This window comes from Acomys russatus, chromosome 6 (genome assembly GCF_903995435.1).
Source record: "Acomys russatus chromosome 6, mAcoRus1.1, whole genome shotgun sequence".
In the NCBI taxonomy this organism is placed as follows: Eukaryota; Metazoa; Chordata; class Mammalia; order Rodentia; family Muridae; genus Acomys; species Acomys russatus.
The window spans coordinates 4719219-4740305 of record NC_067142.1 but is presented as its reverse complement, the minus strand read 5'-3'; the positions used below and the strand labels follow the sequence as shown (position 1 = coordinate 4740305).

Genomic DNA, 21087 nt, shown 5'->3' with positions numbered 1-21087 from the left:
ATAAGAATATACTTGTCATTATGGTGATTCTGGACTGAAGAACACTGCTTGAATGAGAGTCTGGCAGGATTACCCTGTGCTTTAGCAGGGTAAAGGGTGTCTCTTCATTGGCACTTATAAGATATGAAGGTGGGAAGCAGATTCTGATTACAAATAAACAAGAGAAGAAAACCATTATGGCATTACAATACCTCCCAGGCAACAAGAACTGCAAACACCTGAACTGAGCTAGTTTATGCTTCTCATGCTGTTTTCTGTCTTCTGTCATGGGTGCAGGAGCAGGGAACAGGCAGTAGTTCTCAGAGGGTCAAAAGCATCTCAGTGTTCTGGATAAACGAATGAAAGTGTAAACAGAACAGAAAGCAGCCTCCTCTAGATGTTGTGCTGATTGTTTGTTAATGTTCTAGATTACTTGGAAACCTCCATGGACTCTCTAGGCACAGCAACACCACAGTTTGTGTTTGATCTTTTCAAAAAGCTGAATAACACACATGACGACAACATCTTATTTTCCCCCATGGGCATCTCAACAGCCATTGGCATGCTCCTTCTGGGGTCTGGAGGAGCCGCTGCCTCAGAATTGAAGAAGGTGGGGAGCTTCCTTTGTTTTCTTGATGAAGACTTGGTTTGGGGGTTTGACCCACTAGCATTGCCCTGAAAATGCACTCACCTGGACATGGTGATGAAGCTGTGTGGTGATTTCAGGTCTTTTCCCTCTGCAGATACCACAGTTCTATTTGTTTCTTGATGCTTGGGATTTCTTTGAGTGGGGGTATAATGAGTGACCTTGTCAAAGAGCCATTATTATCATAGTTAAAGAGTACACAAAACCCAAGGCTGCTGTGATCAGCTATGTAATTTCTACTTAGTCTAAATGACATAGGAAAAATGAAGACCTAGGTGATTTCATTACTAGGATCTTCTGAGGTGATCACTGGGAACCTAGAGGTTTCCCTGGTTTTTCAAGGAGACGATGCTGCCTGTATACCATTAAAGACACTTTAGTACCAGCCTTCCCTTGACTATGTGAGATTTCTTTCTATTCTGGCAATACTAACAATATTTTCTCTCTTCTAGGTACTTTATTTGGAAAAAGGCACAGAAAGCTCCAGAATAAAGTCTGAAGAAAAAGAGGTGGGATACACATTTTACACCTTTCAGTGTGATTACTTTTTATATGTGAGATCAATGTAGAAAAGGACTAGGAAAAACATGGAAGAGGCAACACACTACACTTTTATCAAGCAGTAGTCACTGGGGCCAAATAATATTTTTAAACATTTTGGTCTATTTTCCAATGAAGTACTAGAATTTGCAAGCTTTATAAATAAGAGCTTGCTTATTAAGCTCATGGTTTTGGGGGCTTCAAGTTCCATATGGGTGCCTTTGTCTGTTTGGGTTTCATAGGGAGTCATCTGGAATATGTTATGATATATAGGGTAAGGAGGGTAAACATCAGTGACACACAGATGGGGCTAAGCTAGCAGGCTAGTCTTTCCTTTAAAGAATCACCTCTCACAAGCTAACTTACTCTGGACTCTGGGAGACTCTCACCCAGTTTTCCTGAAGCCAGTGCAGTGTTTTGGTGACTCAATCATGTTTCCTACTAGGTCCCTTAAGTGTTTCACCACTCTTCACATTGCTTTACCTGGTATAAGCTTTTAGAACATAAACTCCAGGGAGACAACGGCCACTCACAGTATTTAGAAATAATAACTTGAACAAATAGCAGCCACTCTAAATACTGACACACTGAAAAGTTCAAATAGCTTTGGAGTTATGGAGAATTGACTCAAGTTCTAGCTTGGGCGTGTCAGGACTATGAGACTTTGGCAAGTAATTTACTTTAGTCTTCTGTGACATTTACAACAAAATCTTCTGAGCCATACATTTAGCTCACCCAGTACTGATGGGAGATGTTTGCTAAACTGAATTAATATTTTGACCCTCCTGCTAATATTCCTTAATCCTATCAGCACAGGATCATTGATCATCTTCCAAATCTAATGTTCTTCTATCTCTCACTTGGTCTTACCAAATACAGGGTAGTGATCAGGCCCATTAGGTCAGGATTAACATCAGGAGTTAATCAGTATCCTCAGAAGGGTACACTTGCTCTGAAAGTAATCACAGCCCAATACCTCTCATAAAGCCCATACTTTAAACCTCCCAGTATCATGAGCTGTTTATTTCATAATCACACAATGCTGGGATCTCTGGATGGCTCAGTTTCTGTTGTGGACTGAGGCTTCCTTCTGAGGACTTTTTAACTGAGTTAGGTCAGGTGGCTGCTTCCATGTACTTTCAACTGAGCTATGCAGTGGCTTCCAGAGTGCTTCCCTTTCTCAGCCTAGGGATCTCTGCAGACCCTTCCTGTGGGTGGGTTAGGAAAGGCATCTCACCTTGGACAGATGCCCTTCTCCTGGATGGAGAAGTTCATGACTGGGTGGCAGTTGACTTTCAGCTTTGTGCAGGTATAGCCTGCACCCTTTCTCCATGATCTAGCTCTGTCCCTTTCCCAGGAGCTCTTGGGAGCTGAGGCCATATAATTCAATCTTTTTAAAAAAATTATTTATTTTTGTTTTCTCTTTTTTATTAAATATGTTTTTACTTTTTACATATACATTTGTATTATTACACATATATACAGTAAACTACCTACAGCAAGAAGAACAGTGACACAATCAGGAATTATATTAATGTTACATTCATAGTGTTTTGGCTATTTGTATTTGACAACCTTGAAGGAAACATCTTTCCAATCTTGGTGCATTTAAAATTATTAATGTATTCAATATCTATCATATCTCATTATTATCAACTTAAAACAAAACATCTATCTAGAACTAAAAACATCTTAACCCCTAAACAACTAAGCTTAATTATAAAACCAACTATTTGGTCTTCAACTCCATCAGAGACTTGAGAAAGAATAAACTTGATTACCTGACTACACAGGGAATGCAGATTAGTAGCTTCTCAAATGAGAAAATGACAGAGAAAGGTATCTATCTGAATAGTCACCCAAAACTCTCTCTAATGTTGAAACATCATCTTCAGCCTTCTGGCCCAATATATCTGACAGACACATTTTTGAAGCAGGAACCATTGCGGACTTGCTTACCCTGTCTTGGCAGAGTTGCAGCTTTGAGTTCTAATCTCTCTCAGTCCCCTAGGCACTTACCAGCTGGACCCATCTCTGACACAGAGCATACAGGTGCTGACACAGAGCTGAATCCAGGTGCTGAGCACAAGCCACATTAGCAACCAGTCTTCTTATTAATAGATGAAGAAACAGATGAGTAAAATCCAGTGGCAGCCTTGGCGTGGACCACATGATTATCCTGTGAATTCAGAGCCTTTCTGTTACAAAGTGCTATTAAAATCTCAAGACAGTGTAGGGAGATAGAAAGACTAATGCAAGAAGTACCTCCCCAGTGCGGGAAAAGATGATTACCAGTCCATGATGCACTCTTTGCCTTACACGTGGCATCTTTTGCCATCATTCTTTACAATGCAGTTATTTTTGGACCCATACTATAGACCTAGATTGTTCATTTTTACAGCTGTTTACTTTTTGTGTTAGTGGGTCTCCTCCTTCTCTCCCTCCCTCCCTCCCTCCTTCCCTCCCTCCCTCCCTTTCTCCTTCCCTTATTCTTTTCTATTACAAAAATGTGTAAATTATCTTTTGCACAAACATCCTGGTTTGCCTGGGTTGTGAGTGGTTCTCAGTCAAGTGAGCACTTGAAACGCATCTGGCTTGAACTGAGATATGCTAAACATTAAAAGTAGTTACTGGATTTCAGGAGCTTAGTAAAAATCATTCATGTAGGAATCCTTAATTCTATGTGGTGTATGTTGAAATAGGCTATGGGATATATCATATATAAACATATAATTTATTTTTCTTATATTTATATACTAAAATGATATTCCTGTATCATATTTCAGTACCATATATTCCAAATAATATTAATTAAATATTACTAGAATTCAATTTCTTTAGTTTTACTTGTTTCTTTTTTTTTTTTTTGCACTTTTTTTTTTTTTTTTTTTTTATTAATTTATTCTTGTTACATCTCAATGTTTATCCCATCCCTTGTATCCTCCCATTCCTCCCCCCCCCATTTTCCCATTATTCCCCTCCCCTATGACTGTTCTTGAGGGGGATTATGTCCCCCTATATATTCTCATAGGGTATCAAGTCTCTTCTTGGCTACTTGCTGTCCTTCCTCTGAGTGCCACCAGGTCTCCCCCTCCAGGGGACATGGTCTAGTTTTACTTGTTTCAAAACAAATTTATTAAGCTATAATTAACGTATCCTAAAATTGACCTCTTTCAGTTACTCAATTCAGTGATTCTTAGTAAGATTATACAACCGTGTGACCATCACAATCACATTTAGACATTTTTGACACCCATAAAAAGATCTCCATAGCCATCAATACTGGTCCCCATCTCCCCTTTCCTTGCTTCTCCTTATTATTTCTCCTTCGTCCTCGGGCCCTAGAAAGTCACTGACTCTGTCTGTTTATACTTTGCTCTGGGCTTAAGCACATATTCTTTGACCAACATTACCCTCTTGATTTCCTTCCTCCTACCTAGCCCACCTCTAGTAAACAGCATTTTCTTCTCTATATGAGAGCGAGTTTCAGATTCTGCACATGAGTAGGATGCACTGAAATGAGGGTTATTAATGTTTGGTTAATTTCATGCAACATAGAATCCTCCAAGATATCTCATGTTATAGCAATGAACAAGATTTTTGAGTGGATAGACAGTGTTCAATTATGTGTATATGTCTGTGTATGTGTGACATTTTCTTTAGTTATTCAGCTGCTTGTTTAACATTTAAAACATGGTTACTAGGAGTTTGCGTAATATGTGACGTTCATATCCACTTGAAAATGTTAGTAAAAATTAATTGTTATTAAGTTGTTTTGTAAAGGGCCTGCATCAACACTTACCACTATCAATAGTGATTGTAGGTTCATTTCATAATTTCATACAGCTGTCCAGAGAGACTAAATCTTGAAGTCCTTTATCATCCTTGGGCATCTGTGAATACAGGTACATTCCATTTCTACTGGTGAGCACATGACTTTTATATGTCATTGGGATGCATTTTATTAGTAGAATTTCTAGTGGTAGATATTGTGGAATAAATGTACTATAATTAGTCATGATATTTTAAAATCAAATGCATTTCATTTACTTATATTTTGTTAGTCTTTAAAATGTTATAAATGATGCTAGGTGTCCCATGAAAGCTCTCACTTACTAAGAGATTGGGATATATGTGAGGACATCCCACTGGGACTCTAGGTAAGACAAATATAAGAGATGGGGAAATAGAGGGACCCAGAGGGTCCTAGAAACCTACAAGAAGAACATCATGATGGGTGGATCAGGGCCCAGGGGGCTCTACTCAAGCTATTGCTCTATCCAAGGACAACACAAGTAGGAAACATCGAACCCCTACTCTGATCTAGCCAATGGACAGGACATTGTCCACAGTTATGTGGAGAGCACGGACTGACTTAGATATGAACTCGGGTGCCACATATCTGACCACCTCCTCTGGATGGGGAAGCCTGATGACACTCAAAGAAAGAATAAGCAGGCTACCAAGATGAGACTTGATAGGCTATGACCACATAGTGGGGAAGGAGGTCCTCCTAGGTCATAGACCTAGGGGAGGGGAACAGGGTGAAAGTGGGACAGAGGGAGGGATGGGAGGATATAGGTGATGGGATAACAATTGAGTTGTAATCTGAATAAATTAACAAAATAAAAAAACTTAAAAAACGATGCTAGAAATATTTTTGAACACTTTTGTCCAGTTTTAGTATCAAAATAGCACTAGACTCTTAAAATGAGTTGGGGCTTATTACATATTTTAAATATATACCATTTTATCAATTCCTCAAAAGTTATTATTATATGTAGATAGTATGTTTGATCATATTTATCCCTGTCCTCCCCAAGTCCTCTCCGATGCCCTCACCTTCTAGTTTCTCCTCCCACCTTAATTTTATTTTTATTTATTTATTTTTATTTTTCAACATAATATTTTTATTGATAACTTGGGAATTTTACATCATGCATCAAGATCACACTCAATTCCCAGTCCTCCTAAGTCCATAACCCACCTTTGGGACTTACTCCCTCAAAAACAAAAACCAAAACAAACAAAGCCAAAACAAACACACAAGTACAATTTATGTTACCAATACACTTGATGGATCATGGCCATACTCCCAGTGGGCAGCCATTAACGAGAACTGAATTTTTTCCCACCTGCACTTGCCCAGATGCCATCCAGTATGGAAAGCACATCAACATCCTTATCACAATGTTTAAGTTATTTTCAATTCCCACCTTAATTTTAAATAAGCCATACAGTCCAGTTTATGCTGTCCATATATTTCTCATGAGTGTAGTGCAATGCTTTAGAGCATCAACAACCTACTAAGGGGAACACCTTAAAGAAGGCTGACTCTCTATTCTCCAGAGTCCACCAACTGTCAATAGGCTCTGAGCTAGGGCTTGGGGATTCCCAGCCTCTCTGTCACTCTGCTTGAATTCCAACCCTGGGTAGGCCTTGTGCAGGCAACCACAGCTATTGTGAGTTCATGAGCACAGAGATCTTATCATGCCCTGAAAACACTTTCATCTTGGTTCCTCCAATCTCTGGTTCTTACCATGTTCTGTGATGGTCCTTAGGCCTTGGGAGGAAAAATTGTGATATAGCTGTTGCATATAGCACACCATTTACTCTCTGGACTTTGAACAGTTATTCTTTTTTTTTTTTTTTTTTTTTAATGTGACTGTGCTTCTATAATTTGGAAACTCAGCTAACTTACTGGTGAGAATTTATATTAAAACTATTTTGACCTTTGGTTTTATTCCTTTTTTTGTGTGTGACTAGAGTTTTCATTTACCCAGTGGACTTCTTATTAAAGAGTCGTTTTGATTCCTTTCCCATTTCCTTGTGTGTTTAGCCTATACACAAAACATTTGACCCTATAACAATCTGTTATTTGAAATCAATAATCACCTAACACCTATCATATATTGGCACTCTACTCCTTACATCCATCTTCCCTTTATGGTACCAATGACACAGCTTACCTCTTCTTAGATCATATGTTCATCATGTAGATCTTTGTGCTTAAAATTTTCCTACCAGCCAGGCATGTGGTGCTTCTGTTTAATCCCAGAACGCAGTGGGCAGAGGCAGATGGATTTCTGTGAGTTCAAGGGCATCCTGGTCTACAAAGTAAGTCCAGGACAGCCAAGGATACACAGAGAAATCCTGTCTTGAAAAACCAACGCCCCAAAAATTCCATACCAAATTTTAAAGCTATTTGTGAACGGGATTATATGTGTTCTGTGTATTTGCTACATAAAACAGTTTTATATTTTCATGAGATTTTATATAGTTACATATCATCTTTTCATTTCACATTGAAAGGTTCCATTCAGGACATCTGATCAGGCTTCTACTTTCACTTAACTGGAAAAGTCTTAATTTCTTCTTTGCTTTTGAAGGACAGTTTTACTGAATATATTATTCTTCATGTATTCTATAATATTTTTCTTTTCTTTCAGTAAATTTTACATTGCACATCAATTCTTTCATATTACTTTTATTCTGATAAATCTGTCAATCTAACATATGTGCCCTTGCATGTAACAAGTTGTTTTCCATAGTTACTCTCTAAATTTTCCTTTAGTGACTTTTGGCAGTTTGACTATGCTGTGCGATTTTGAATGCCTGTACTTGTTGATAACTAGGCCAACCCAAGGCTTTCTCAGAGGCCGTGATAAAGAGAAACATGGGTCTGTGTCCCCTGTGTCTGGGGCAGACTTGGCCAGCTTTGGTCTGGGGATGGGGCCAGGGCTTTGAAGGAATTACAGGTTCAGTTCTTGAAGATTGGCTTTCCCCTCTGAAGAGACTGGAGATCAGTCCCAAGGCCACTGTGTGTTCAGTCTTGAGCTATCCTGAAGTTTCTTTGTGCAGCATCACTTGATTAATTTTTTTTGTTGCCTATGTTCCATTTTCCCCTGATAACAGTATATAAGATGGTGTATTTCTTTTAACTAACTAACTGACTGACTGACCGACTGACTGACTAACTAACTAACTAACTAGCTATCTAACTAACTCACTGACTAACTAATTCACTTTACATCTCAATCACAGCCTCTTCCCTCCTCTCCTCCCACTTTCACCTTCCCTCTTCCCTGTGTCTCTCCTTACCTCCCCTCAGAAAAAGGAAGCCCCACCCCATCCCAGCACATCAAGTCTCATCAGTACTGAGTGCATTCTTTAAATTATTATTGTTACAAGCACACACACACACACACACACACACACACACACACACACACACACACACACACACACAATCTGCTGAGTTCATCTCTTCCTTTCAGCAGCCATTCATTACCTATAATTCTTCATTGAAAGCTTTTTTAATTGATTTCTTTTCAGTTCAGAGTCTTATTCTTTACTTTGAGAACTTGTTTGGTTTTCTTTACCCCTTTTCTCTTTGCTAATATTATCATTTTTTCTATGCACTCTCTTCCTGTTTTAGTTGTTTAGTTACCTCAACTTAGTTATCTATTTATCGGTGATTTCTTAATTTATTGACTATCCTAAGATTGTTGTTTTTGAAACTACTGTATAATTCACACATTTCTGTTTTTTAAGGGTCAGTTTCCAGAGACTAACTTTTACTTTGATTACATTAGGCTCCCATTTCTTGGCCTTTGTTGTTGCTTTCTATTGGTCTATAGCACTTGAAAAATTTGCCACCTGGACTTTTTACAGTCAATCCCAGGAGAGTCTGGGAGATTGTTCTAAACTTTTCTAGCATTTTATATAATGGGAAAAAAGAAAGAAGAAAAAAGAAAAGAAAAAAACCCCACTACACTTTGCAGAATTTGAAAATTTATTATACGTCTTTAATATTTCTAGCCTATAGCTGGTTTTATATCAATCCTGAACATTTTTTTTATAAAATCTCTGGCCTCAATATAGCCTCATTGGAGAATATTAGTTACCATTGCACCAATAACTGAAATAATTTATCTTTCTAAAAATCTTTCTTTCCACTACTAAGCCAAATTCAAGAGAGATATAGCACTCTACAAGTTTATACTCTGGGTCCTTAAAAAGAAGACTGCCATAATTTCTCATGTAGAATTTGTTTCAGAAGGAAAAGAGTACATTTACAGAACGTTCTGTCCTGTGTCTAAGAAAACTAACTAGGCACTTTTATAATTTCAACATCAATGTAATGATATTCAGGGTTTTCCATTTTGGCTAGTGACTGTAAGGAGATATTCGGTGTTAGAGTGTGGCGGATGGCTGCTCATGGTGGTGTACAGTCTGTACCCAGAGAGGTTGTAACTATGCTTTACACTGGATTGTGGATAAATGAACACTTTCAAAAGCACTGAAGGTAGCATATTTTCTATGTAATCTTGATAAAATTGTTTTGGCTGTTTTGGGGTAGCTTTCCCAAGAGGTTATAATACATTAGTGTTTTGAACTATCCAGTGTTAATTTTGAGTCAGCAAAGGTAATGAAACTGAAGCAACTATGCTTGGCACTAACAATCTACTCCCTCCCTTCGTCCCTCCCTCCTCCCTCTCTCCCTCCCTTCCTCCTTGTCTTTCTCTTTCCTTATCTCTCTCCTTCCCTTCCTCTGTCTGTCTCTTTCCATCTTTTCTTTCCTTCCTCGTTCTCTTCTCTCCTTTTTTTTTTTTTTTTTTGAGACAAAGTTTCACTCTATATTCCTAGTTAGCTTGGAACTTGCTATGTAGAAATGCTGGCTTTAAACCCAGAGCTTTAAGCTCCCTGCTTCTGCTTTCTGAATGCTAAGATTAAAGGCATGCGGCACTATGCCCAGATCCAGCCTAGGATATAAATTTCAATAAAAATCTGCTAAACAGATATAAGTGAGTATATACCATTTGATTCTTTCTGCTTCTGGGTTAACTCACTCATTATGATCATTTCTAGCTCAATCCATTTATCCACAAATTTTGGGAATTCCTTGTTTTTAATAGCTGAGTAGTATTCCATAGTGTATATGTACCACAGTTTCTTTATCCATTCTTCTACTGATGGACACTTAGGCTGTTTCCATGTTCTGGCTGTTATGAATAAGGGTGCTATGAACATGGTTGAGCAAATTTTCTTGTTGTGTGCTGGAGCATCTTCTGGGTATGTCCTTTGGAGGGGGAGACCTGGTGGCACTCAGAGGAAGGACAGCAGGTTGCCAAGAACAGACTTGATACCCTATGAACATATACGGGGGAGGTAATGCCCCTCAGGAACAGTCATAGGGGAGGGGAATAATGGGAAAATGGGGGCGGGGGGGGGAAGAATGGGAGGATACAAGGGATGGAATAAACATTGAGATGTAACAAGAGTAAATTAATAAAATTTTTTAAAAAAATCTGCTAAACAAACAATTAAACAGAAACATTTTTCTTGGCATTGTCTGTGAGAAGATTGCATATGTAATGCAATTGAAGATTTGTTAGTTGCTGCTTAGACATTCTCCTACTGAATTTTAGTGTCACTGCAGTGCTCAGTGCACTTGTTTGTGTTACAACTTAAATTTAGAGGAGACAGAGATGAGTCCCTCATGTTGTTCCTCAGAAGTCAGAATGCTGGACATATGTTTCACTCTTCCCTTTCTTCTTCTTGGGGCAGAGTTAGAAGCAGGCTGTCTCTGCAGTCTCCATGCTGTGTTATGGGAAGGTGCTGTGGTAAGTGAATTCCATGGTTCTCCTGTTGACTTCAGTGTACTCAGCTTTACACTCATGTAAGGATTACAGGAACCATTGAACTGGTTTGGAAAGGTTCACAAGGTGACTTTGTTAACATGACATCTCATTGTGGGGTGGCTGGAATGCCTGTTCTGTCATTTTCATGATGTCATTCCTTTGTGGCTTCTTTGGTAATGATTTGCATATTAGGGGATGTTTCAGACTGTATTTGACTGTTTATGCTTGAATGCCTTTATAGTAGTGTATAGAATTCTAGGTTTATATTTTTGGTAGCCATTAGAAGATTCTATTCCCAGATTCTAATATTGCTGGTTTAGTTGACACCCTTGGCAGCCATCTACTGCTTTTTTCATTAAAAATTTTACTACTACTTATTTAAACATAGATTTCTTTTATAACTTTGACTTGCTATGATTTCTGAATAAAAAACATTTCCTGTAATACTTTCAGGAGTCACTTATCCTTCATCCATCATGTGGCTCATGGGAATTGAAGTGATGTCATCAGGCTTATTGGTGGCAAGCATCTTTACCTGCTAAACCATCCTGCAGTCCTTTCACATTCTTTGACATAAATAAAACATAATTTCTATATTCTATTGACAAGCTCAAAAAGGACTTTTGTTTTCTTTATCTAATTTAGCTATTTTCCTCAAAACCAACCATTAACAGCTAGTTAAATTTTTTGTATTACAAACTCACAGTTTTTATTGATTATGTATTTTTAATAATGCAGTTTCCCCACTTTTCCTTCACTTCCTTTCAGAAAAATGCCAGAAGTATTCTATTACCCAGATTTTTAAAGCCAGTCATATTTTCATCATTTTTTTTGTCTTCTGTGGAATTCAGCACTCCAATTAAGCACTACCAAACAACACTGATAAGCTGTCTAACCAAACACTGGATTTTCAACTTAAATGTTAATAAAATATTGATACCTAGGAGCTATAGTTGCTTGATAATCCAGCTGGATACTATGGACAATCACTTATTTCTCAAGCATGTTTTTCCTCATACAATATATCCTGATTACAGTTTCCCCTCCCTCTGCTCTTCCCAGTTCCTCCACACCTCCACTTCCATCTGTATCCGTTTCCTTTCTGGCTCTTATTTGAAAAGAACAGGATTCTAAGAGACAATAATAAAACATAGCAGAAGTAAATATAGTAAGATAAAACAAAACCCATGACAGAGAAGTTGGGTAAAGTGATCTACTAGAAGAAAAACAGCTCCAAGAGAAGGCAAAAATCAAAGACTGACTTGTTCACACACTCTGGAGTCCCATAAAAATACGAAGCGGAAAGCCTCTCTCTCTCTCTCTCTCTCTCTCTCTCTCTCTCTCTCTCTCTCTCTCTATATATATATATATATATATATATATATATATATGTGTGTGTGTGTGTGTGTGTGTGTGTGTGTGTGTGTGTGTGTGTGTGTGTGTGTGTGTGTGTGCGCGCATAGGACCTGATGCAGGGCCATGTAGGCCTCATGCTTGCTGATTCAGTCTCTGGAGTTTATATGAGCTTTCTTCAGTTGATTCAGAGAGCCTTGTTCTTCAGGTTTCCTCCATCCTATCTGGCTCTTAAATGCTTTCCACCTCCTCTTTCCAGGGTTCTCTGAGCTCTGAGTGGAAGGGATTTGGTTGGGACATCCCATTTAGAGATGTGTGGTCCAAGGACTCTTTCTCTATATAATTTCTGGCTGTGGGTCTTTGTTTCTGTTCCCATCTGCTACAGGAGGAAGCATCTTTTATGATGACTTAATAAGACACTGATCCATGAGTAATCAGAATATCATTAGGAGTCATTTTATTGTTCCTTTTTTTGGACCAGTAGTATTTGGTTGTGTCTTATGTCTTGAGAATATAATCTAGACTGGTTCTTGGTCACACAGAGTGTCAGGTATGGGTTTCATTTTGTGGAGTGGGCCTTAAGTCAAATCAAACATTGGTTGGCTACTTTCAGCAAGTTCTGTGCCACCATTGCCCTAGCATATTTTGCAGACAGGCTAAATTGTACGTCAAAGCTTTTGTGATGTTTACATTTCTTTTTTGTTAGCCTGCAGATTACCTTCTCAAACCAAGAACATAGAACACAGGGGTGAAAGCTCCATATAGACACCAGCTCGACCTCTCCATGGCCAATGAGTTGTGCATGTCGTCCTTGCCAATGGGGCCTTCCTGTCAGCTCACAAAGAGCAACCCATTGCCTTGGCAACAGCCTGGGATGTTTGGATAGTTCCATAGGAAAACCCTTAGCTAAGAACTAAATTGAACGCAAGCCAGTCCACCACTGAAAGCCTCATTTGGTGACAAAAGATGGTCAGTTGGGACTCTCTCTCCCATTATTAGCAGACCTCCTTCATGTAATTTAGGAAGTTTCCACTGCCCTAAGTTTTTATATCACCTTGAATTCCCTCCCTCAACCCTGTCTCCACATTCCCCACCTGTTCTCCTGTTCTTCTGTTCCTGTCCCCATGTACCTCTAGTCCATCTGTAAAATGTATTCTATTTTTCCCTTGTAGGGAAATCCATGTATTCTTCCTAGTCCCTTCTTCTATACCTAACTTCTCTCAATCTATGGACTGTAGGATTACAACTTGGTTATCATTTGTTCAATGGCATTCATATATAAGTAAATACATGCCATATTTATCTTTCTGAATCTGGGTTACCTCATTCAGGATAATTTTTTTTCTATTTCTATTATTTGCCTATACATTTCATGATGTCATTTTTTTTTTAAACAATTGAGTAATATGCCATTGTGTACATGTACCAATTTTTAAAAACCCATTTTCAGTTGAGGAACATCTACATTGTTTCCAGTTTCTGGTTATTATGAATAAAGCTGCAAAAAACCACAGTTGCGCAAGTGTCCTTGCGGTAAGATGGGACATTCTTTTGGTGTATGACCAGGAGTGGTATAGCTGGGTCTTGAAGTAGGTTCCCATAGAGTTTCTGAGAAATTTTAATATTGATTTTCAAAGTGGCTGTACAAGTTTGTATTCCCACCAACAATGCAGAAGTGCTCCCCTTTCTCCACATCCTTGCCAGCATGTGCTGTCACTTGTGCTTTTGATCTTAGCTGTTCTGGCAGGTGTAAGATGGAATCTCACAGTTGTTTTGATTTGCATTTCCCTGATGACTAAGTACATTGAACATTTCTTTAAGTGCTTCCCTGCCATTAGAGCTTCCTCTGTTGAGAAGTTTCTGTTTAGATCTGTACTCCATTTTTAAATTGGATTATCTGGTTTTGTGATATCTAGTTTCTTGTGCTCTTTATGTATTTTGAGTATCAGCTCTCTGTCAGATGTGGGGTTGGTGAGAATCTTTCTTCATTCTGCAGGCCTCTGTTTTGGCCTTTTGAAGGTGTTCTTTTCAGTTTCATGAGGTTCCGTTTATTAACGGATCTTAGTGCTTGCACTATCAGTGTTCTGCTCAGGAAGTTGTCTCACATGTTCAAGGCTATTCCTAATGTTCTTTTCAATCAGGTTCAGTGTATCTGGTCTTACGTTGAGGTCTTTTGCATTCTTCTACATGTAGACATCAGTTAGACAGTACCATTTGTTGAAGATGTTATCTTTTAACTGTGTTTTCAAGGACCAGTATTCTCCAGGTACATTTTTATTTTGGCATGGGAAATTTATCTGGAGATGCTGGTGTGAAAATATAAGTGTTTGTATCTATGTTCTGGCTACTTCCTATTTTCCCCTGAGTTTTGATTTGGGACTGGTTTGTTTATGATTTATAATTTTGGAACTTGATCCTATACTTGATTGTGATCTTGGGGATACAGTGAAGCATGTGACATAGTCAGTTTTGTTATGAAGATAGCTTTTTTTGATTCTGGAATAAAATTTTGGGTTTTTATCAACTCCAGGCCACTCTGATGTTTGGTTGCGACTTTCTAGGCTACTAAGATCATGTAAACTAAACTTCAAAACCTGTTTGAAAACAGGCTTTTCTTTTTTCTTCTTATTTGTTGGTAAGCAGTCACAAATTGCTCACTGAGAAAATTAATGCACATTAAACTCTTAATTCTCAAAAGGTGTGATACACTGACTTGTTTACTGCATGCCCCAATCAAACTGAGTAGTATAAAACTAGTTGGTAGGCACGTAGAGTCTCATAACAACAAGGAGGCAGGAAAGGTCAAATTCATTTCCATAGATAAAACAGTGTGGTTATACATTTTCAATGTAAATGTCTTCAAATTATTTATTTGCAAAATTTAGTTATTATTTTTTCTGATACTGTGGTAGGCTGTTGAGGCATGAGAAATGAAAATAAGAGACACACTAGAGAATTAAATAAACACTTAGGCACCATAAAGAAGTGGTTTTTTCATTTCTCACGTGGTATCAGGAATAGACCACTTGCTTCAAAACTAAACTGCATTTCCTTGCATCCTTTGTAAATTAAGACAAGCGTAGACTACTCAACAGGTCACGAAATGACATTTTGCTTTGTTCTAATGTGTTCCCACTCACCTGGTGTTGCCATGCAATATCTACACTCTACAGTCAGAAAAGCTGGCACATGCTATAGAAGAAATACAGAAGATTTTGATAGTTTTTTAAAAAAACAGTAATTTTTTTGTTTAATTTGTAGCTATGATAAATGATTACTTATTCCACCAAGAATCACCTTTTATTACCCAACATTTAATGCAGAAATATCCATGTGTTATCGCAGAGGAATTACCTGGGGAATCAGTGACATTTCCCAAGGGTTTACAGTCTAGGAAGAGATAAAGATGGACACATGGAGTACTCAGTGAGCAGTTACATTTGAGACACACATCCAAACTGGCTCAGAAAAGGCAGCTCTGTGGTATGGGGCTGCTGGGGAAAGCAACTTTTGGAAGCTTTGATTGGTTATGATGCACATGTGGGTTTGTAGACAGTCAGATAACACCAATGGACCAACGGACATCTCTTATTTGTCCCTCAAATCTACTCACCAGAGGAAGGACTCTTGCCACTTCCTTTTGGAAGATAATCTAGGCTTGCTTCCACCAACATAACTTACTGAGTTTTTGTCTTGATATTTGAAGACAGAGAAGACAGAAGAAATACATCATCAATTTCAAAAGTTCTTGACGGAAATAAACAAATTCCCTAATGATTATGAACTGAACATAAGCAACAGGCTGTTTGGAGAAAAAACATACCTCTTCCTAAAAGTAAGTTTTGCTATGTGTCTACCACATGGTAGCAACAAATAGCCTATATCCCTGCTAGGACTGAGTCCACACTGCCAAGCAGGCTGCTTACCATGGTTCTGATTCACTGGTCTTTCTGGCCTGCTCTCCTTACATGCAGTTTCTTCTTCAGTCCTGGGAGTCTGTACCTGAGTTTTGCTTTAATTGCAATGCACCTGTATAACAGTGCATGGAGGTAATAAGAATAATTTTCACAGGACCTAAAAATTCAAGTTTTTGACATTAGTTTTCCTAATGAACAGACACATTTGTTAAGAGATGTTTGTAATTAAATTCTTCAATTGCTTTATATTTCTTCCCTATCTCTCCTAAAGAAATACATAGATTATGTGGAAAAATATTACCATGCATCTCTGGAGCCTGTTGACTTTATAAATGCTACAGATGAAAGTCGAAAGAAGATTAATGCCTGGGTTGAAAGACAAACAAATGGTATAGTATGAATGGGTTTTTCACTAAAGAGCATTTTTTTTTTTATCACCAGCTGTGACCAAAGCCTTGGGCTTGAAGCTTCATAAGTGCCAGGCAGACAAGCTTTGGGAGGGGCTACAGATGAGCTTGGCAGGATTGTACATGCAGGCATGGGTGTAAAGGTTGGCTGGGGTGCTGCAGAGGGCAGAATGGTCTCTGCATGTGTGGAGAGCTGTTTACACAGGCTGCGAATCATACTGCCTTTGCAGCCCTAGACCTGCATCATGCTTGTCTTTAGTATACTTTCTGTATCACATATTTTCTGAGTCTGAGGCCCTAAGTGCAAATGACATAGAGACTTTGCACTCTCTTTGTTAAATGTTGCACATACAGATCTTCTACCAAGATGTGCTTGCTGCCTATAGCTAGGGTCACTTGTGCCTTCTTCCCACTTGGGCATCTTGTAGCGATGATTAAACCTGTTGAACAACCATTGAGATGTAACAAGAATAAATTAATTAAAAAAACCTGTTGAACACTCCACAATAGAAGATCTGAGGAATCTCTCCCCCTATCTCTCTCTTCTCATCCTTTAGTATGAACCAAACATATAATAAATATTAAGATGGAAATACTTTTTGAGGAGCAATAGGTAATGATTCTATTGGTGAAGTCTGTCATGCCTGTGAATATTTTTCTTTGTGTTTTATCTAAAGAAGAAAATTAAAACAACCAGAAAGTAAGAGTATATTGAAAGGTTGTTTGAACAGACATTTTCTGCATTTACTATAGTGGAAACTGAAGAAGAATCCAAAACGCAAGTTTCTGGTGCTGAGAAGGTGCCTGCACAGACAGAACACCAGGGTTCAGATCCTCAAAGCCCATGTAAAAGCTGACCATTGTAGAGAGGGTCTATGACTAGCATTGTAGGTTGCAGGGTGGAGCGAGGTGAACACTTGTTAGTCAGCTAGTTTACTTGAATTGGTGAGTTCCGTGTTCAGGAAACATCTCTGTCAAGGTGCAGTGTGATAGAGGAAGAAAAGTTGACTTTGGACTCTCATACATACACTTCAAAATCCGTTTCTCATACAGTAAGCCATTTCTGAAGCACAGATGTGAGGCCTCTACTGAGCAGATAAGAATAGTAGCTAAATCTGAGTGCTAAGACATGCCAGGTACTGATTACAGGTCCATACATACCAAACCATTTATTCATTTCAACAACCTCATGAGGCAGATTATATTTCTATTTTATAAGTGTGGAAACCGAGGCACAGAGAGTGTAAATAAGTTGCCTCAGTTGATAATAAGTAAAACTGTATGGAAACAGACAATATGAAATCTGACCATGCTAGCAAATCCGCGATGAACAAGGCCCCTCAGTTAACTTAGTAATGATCAGCCAAGCCCACCAGCAACAATACCTGCCATGCATATAGTTTGTAATTTGCAAGCCAGACCAATGTTTTCTGTTCTCCTTTTCTTTCTTTTCTGTTTTTTTTTTCTTCAGAAAATGTCAAGGATCTGTTTCCCAAAGGCTCTATTAGTAACTCCACTAAGCTGGTAGTCCTCAATACTGTTTATTTTAAAGGCCTTTGGGACAAGGAATTTAAGAAAGATAATACCAAGGAGGAGAACTTCTGGCTGAATAAGGTATGGTCTTTATATATGTGGACTGCTTGCATCTGGCATATACAGTCTGATGCCACTGGGCCAAATGCTTGTTAGACCTTTGGAACTACCTGAGGCTGTATTATTTCCATGGGCTTCTTGGGCTCCATATAGCTTTGGTCTTAACATCTTTGTCTCTGTTTCTTTGTTGCAGAACACAAGTAAACCTGTGCAGATGATGGCACAGTGCGATTCCTTCAGCTTCACCCTCTTAGAGGACCTGCAGGCCAAAATTGTGGGGATTCCATACAAGAACAACACTCTTAGCTTGTTCGTACTTCTGCCCAATGACGTAGATGGTCTGGAGAAGGTAAACCTTGGCATCTCTTGGTCTGTACCATTCTCTAATACTCTCTGCTGCATCCCTGGTACCCAGAGAGCCTGGGAACAAGGCTTCTGAGAACTTGATGCCTGGCTGTGGCACTTGGGAAGTATTTCTCACTCTGTGTGGTGGCTACCCAGCCCATCTCTATTGAAGAACAGACTTATTGAGAATAACTAGCATGCAATTGTGTTGAGATGAGCTAATGAATATTTTAAGTTGTATGGGGGGTGTCTAAAGAGTCTCTAGCATTCTGAGAAGTCTTTAATGTCTATGAACTCTTTGCTTGAGAAAAGCATATATGTATACATAAGACATTTTACATGCAATTCAACAAGCCCTTGGATTTTGATTATTTTATCCTTATTCTTGATTGAGGTCCAACAACTTTCTACTGTTTTATATTCTAGAGACCAGGAAGATGTAACTTCAAATACTTATTCTTTAAGTTATTTCCCAACCACAAATCTTCCAAACTTTCTTGTTTCTCAGGATTCTCATCTATTAAATTGCCCTCTGTGGGGCTTAATATATGGCATTTTTTTTTTCTGTGACTAGGGAAGTGCAGCCTAGAATGTGTGGAGAGCATAGAAAGCACTCAGTATATTTAATCTATGCTGTGGGGCTTGTTAGGAGCTTTATAAGTTGGATAATATTTTGGAACAGCATGAAAATGCATTGCAGCTTCACACACACACACACACACACACACACACACACACACACACACACACACACTCCTTGATACAAAAGCCTTTTTCTGGGCATCACTCCAACAGAGTGGTTCAGAAGGTTAAAAATTGGCTTTGTTAGTAAATTAGCAATTCCATTTCCAACAGTGAGTATAGTATGGTTCCTAGTTTGAGATTCATAGCAACTGTTAATTTCCATCTGTAGAATTTATCGGCATATATTATAATGCTTCATACATACTGTAAGGGGGATGGATAATGCTGACTGTTGTCTAACACTTAGCCATTTGACAGAAGTGTCATCCAACTTTCTCCGTTTATGAAAGACATACGGGGTAAAAATACATATAAAGTAGATAACCTCTGTGATTACATAAAGTCATACATAAGTAGAAACTAGAGGAGAGCAGAAAGTGAAATGCAGAATTTGAAACGTCTTGTTTGTAGTTTGAAAAACACCCTTCCTGTTCTATAGATATAATAGAGTACAGAAAAATATAATAAAGAATTTAAGACAACAGTTTTTTATTTAGACAACAGACTGAAATGGAAATTCTGCATTTGTTGGTAAAAGTAATGCTTTCTGGCTGGCTGAAGCCAGTGTGATGCTTTTAAGATGTCCATAGATTTCCTTTTCCAACTGTAGATAATCGATAAACTATCTCCTGAGAAGTTGGTAGAGTGGACAAGCCCTGGACACCTGGAGCAAAGGAGGGTGGACCTGCGTCTTCCCCGCTTGCGTGTGGAGTGGAGCTATGAGCTGGAACATGTGCTGGAAGCTATGGGCATGCACAGTGCCTTCAGTGAGCAAGCAGACTACTCGGCAATGTCTACACACTCCGGGCTGTATGCCCAGAAGTTCCTGCACAGATCATTCATGGTGGTGACTGAGGAAGGAGTCGAGGCCACTGCTGGCACTGGTGTGGGCTTTGGGGTCTTGTCAGCTGTAGGCTGTGAAACTGTGCACTGTAACCACCCATTCTTGTTCTTTGTCAGGTTCAGTGAGTCCGACAACATCCTCTTTTTTGGTAGATTTTCTTCTCCCTGAGATGGTCACGCTGGAACATGACTCTCCTTAGAGCATAGAGCAGCTTGCTATTGACAGACCACATGACTCATATGTGCGCTTTAAAGTCCACTACTTGTACTCAGTGTTAAATCAGGGCTCAACAGCACATTTTTATACTTTTTGAAAATGAACTCTGCGTGCCATGTAGGAGGTCAGTAGATTAAGCTCAGTTCCTACCTTGGTTTCCTTCAAAAGTCTATCAGTACCAGGAATGCTTTCTGCACTGGGGGCGGGGGGGATTTCTGGCTTTTTAAAATAAAAAAAAAAAATTTTTTTTAATGAAGATTATGGACTCTATGGAAGACTTGAGGGTTCATCCAGTTCTAATATCTTGGGATATTATAATAATAAAACAATAACTTACTTGCTAATGTGTTTCTGTTTTCCTTTCCTGATAGATACTGAGGACCTGTAGTCAGGAAAGAAAATTTAGAAATATGCCAATGGAATATAAGTTAGATGCCGGGAGATGTTAAACAACAGTGTGCAGGCAGAGATTTCCTTGTTTTGACACCTCCCTTCCCACCCCCACCCCCGCCACTGTGAGTTTCAGAAGCATTTTGGTATTAGGAATAATTGTGAATATATATATCCCTGATTAATACTGCTACCCTGCCATTCTTACAGGTTTTGGGAAGTAAACATTCAGACAATCCTCTAGAAGAGTGGCTCTTTTCTTTCTTTGCCCTCTTGTCATTACCGTCTGGTGGACGACCTGGCTTCCACACGCAGGCACTGCCTGCTTCTGAAAAATTTACTACTGACCTCCTCCACATCAAAGGTCGGATTTCTCTCAGGAGCTGCTAGAGTGCTCTAGGGAGAGGTTCCTGGGCTAGGCAAGGCTGCGGCTCACTCGGGGAGGTGGAAACAATTTTGCACTGGGTGT

The 21087-nt window shown here is 38.9% G+C and overlaps 1 protein-coding gene across 1 annotated transcript; it reads left to right on the top strand.

Moving 5' to 3' along the window:
* The first annotated feature begins 292 nt into the window (after positions 1–292).
* LOC127190959 (serpin B13-like) lies at positions 293–20236 on the top strand. Its single transcript, XM_051148219.1, has 7 exons — positions 293–589; positions 1078–1134; positions 15869–15997; positions 16351–16468; positions 17958–18100; positions 18273–18428; positions 19779–20236. Exons 1-7 carry the CDS (start codon positions 425–427, stop codon positions 20178–20180), a joined length of 1170 nt encoding a protein of 389 aa, XP_051004176.1. The 5' UTR covers positions 293–424; the 3' UTR covers positions 20181–20236.
* Positions 20237–21087: the final 851 nt, after the last annotated feature.

Bases quoted from the DNA above. Each gene is read 5' to 3' on its own strand.
- LOC127190959 (XM_051148219.1), top strand. From the start codon at position 425: ATGGACTCTCTAGGCACAGCAACACCACAGTTTGTGTTTGATCTTTTC. The intron at 16,469-17,957 runs GTATAGTATGAA...TTTTTTCTTCAG, and splicing joins GGTTGAAAGACAAACAAATG to AAAATGTCAAGGATCTGTTT. The intron at 18,101-18,272 runs GTATGGTCTTTA...TCTTTGTTGCAG, and splicing joins AGAACTTCTGGCTGAATAAG to AACACAAGTAAACCTGTGCA.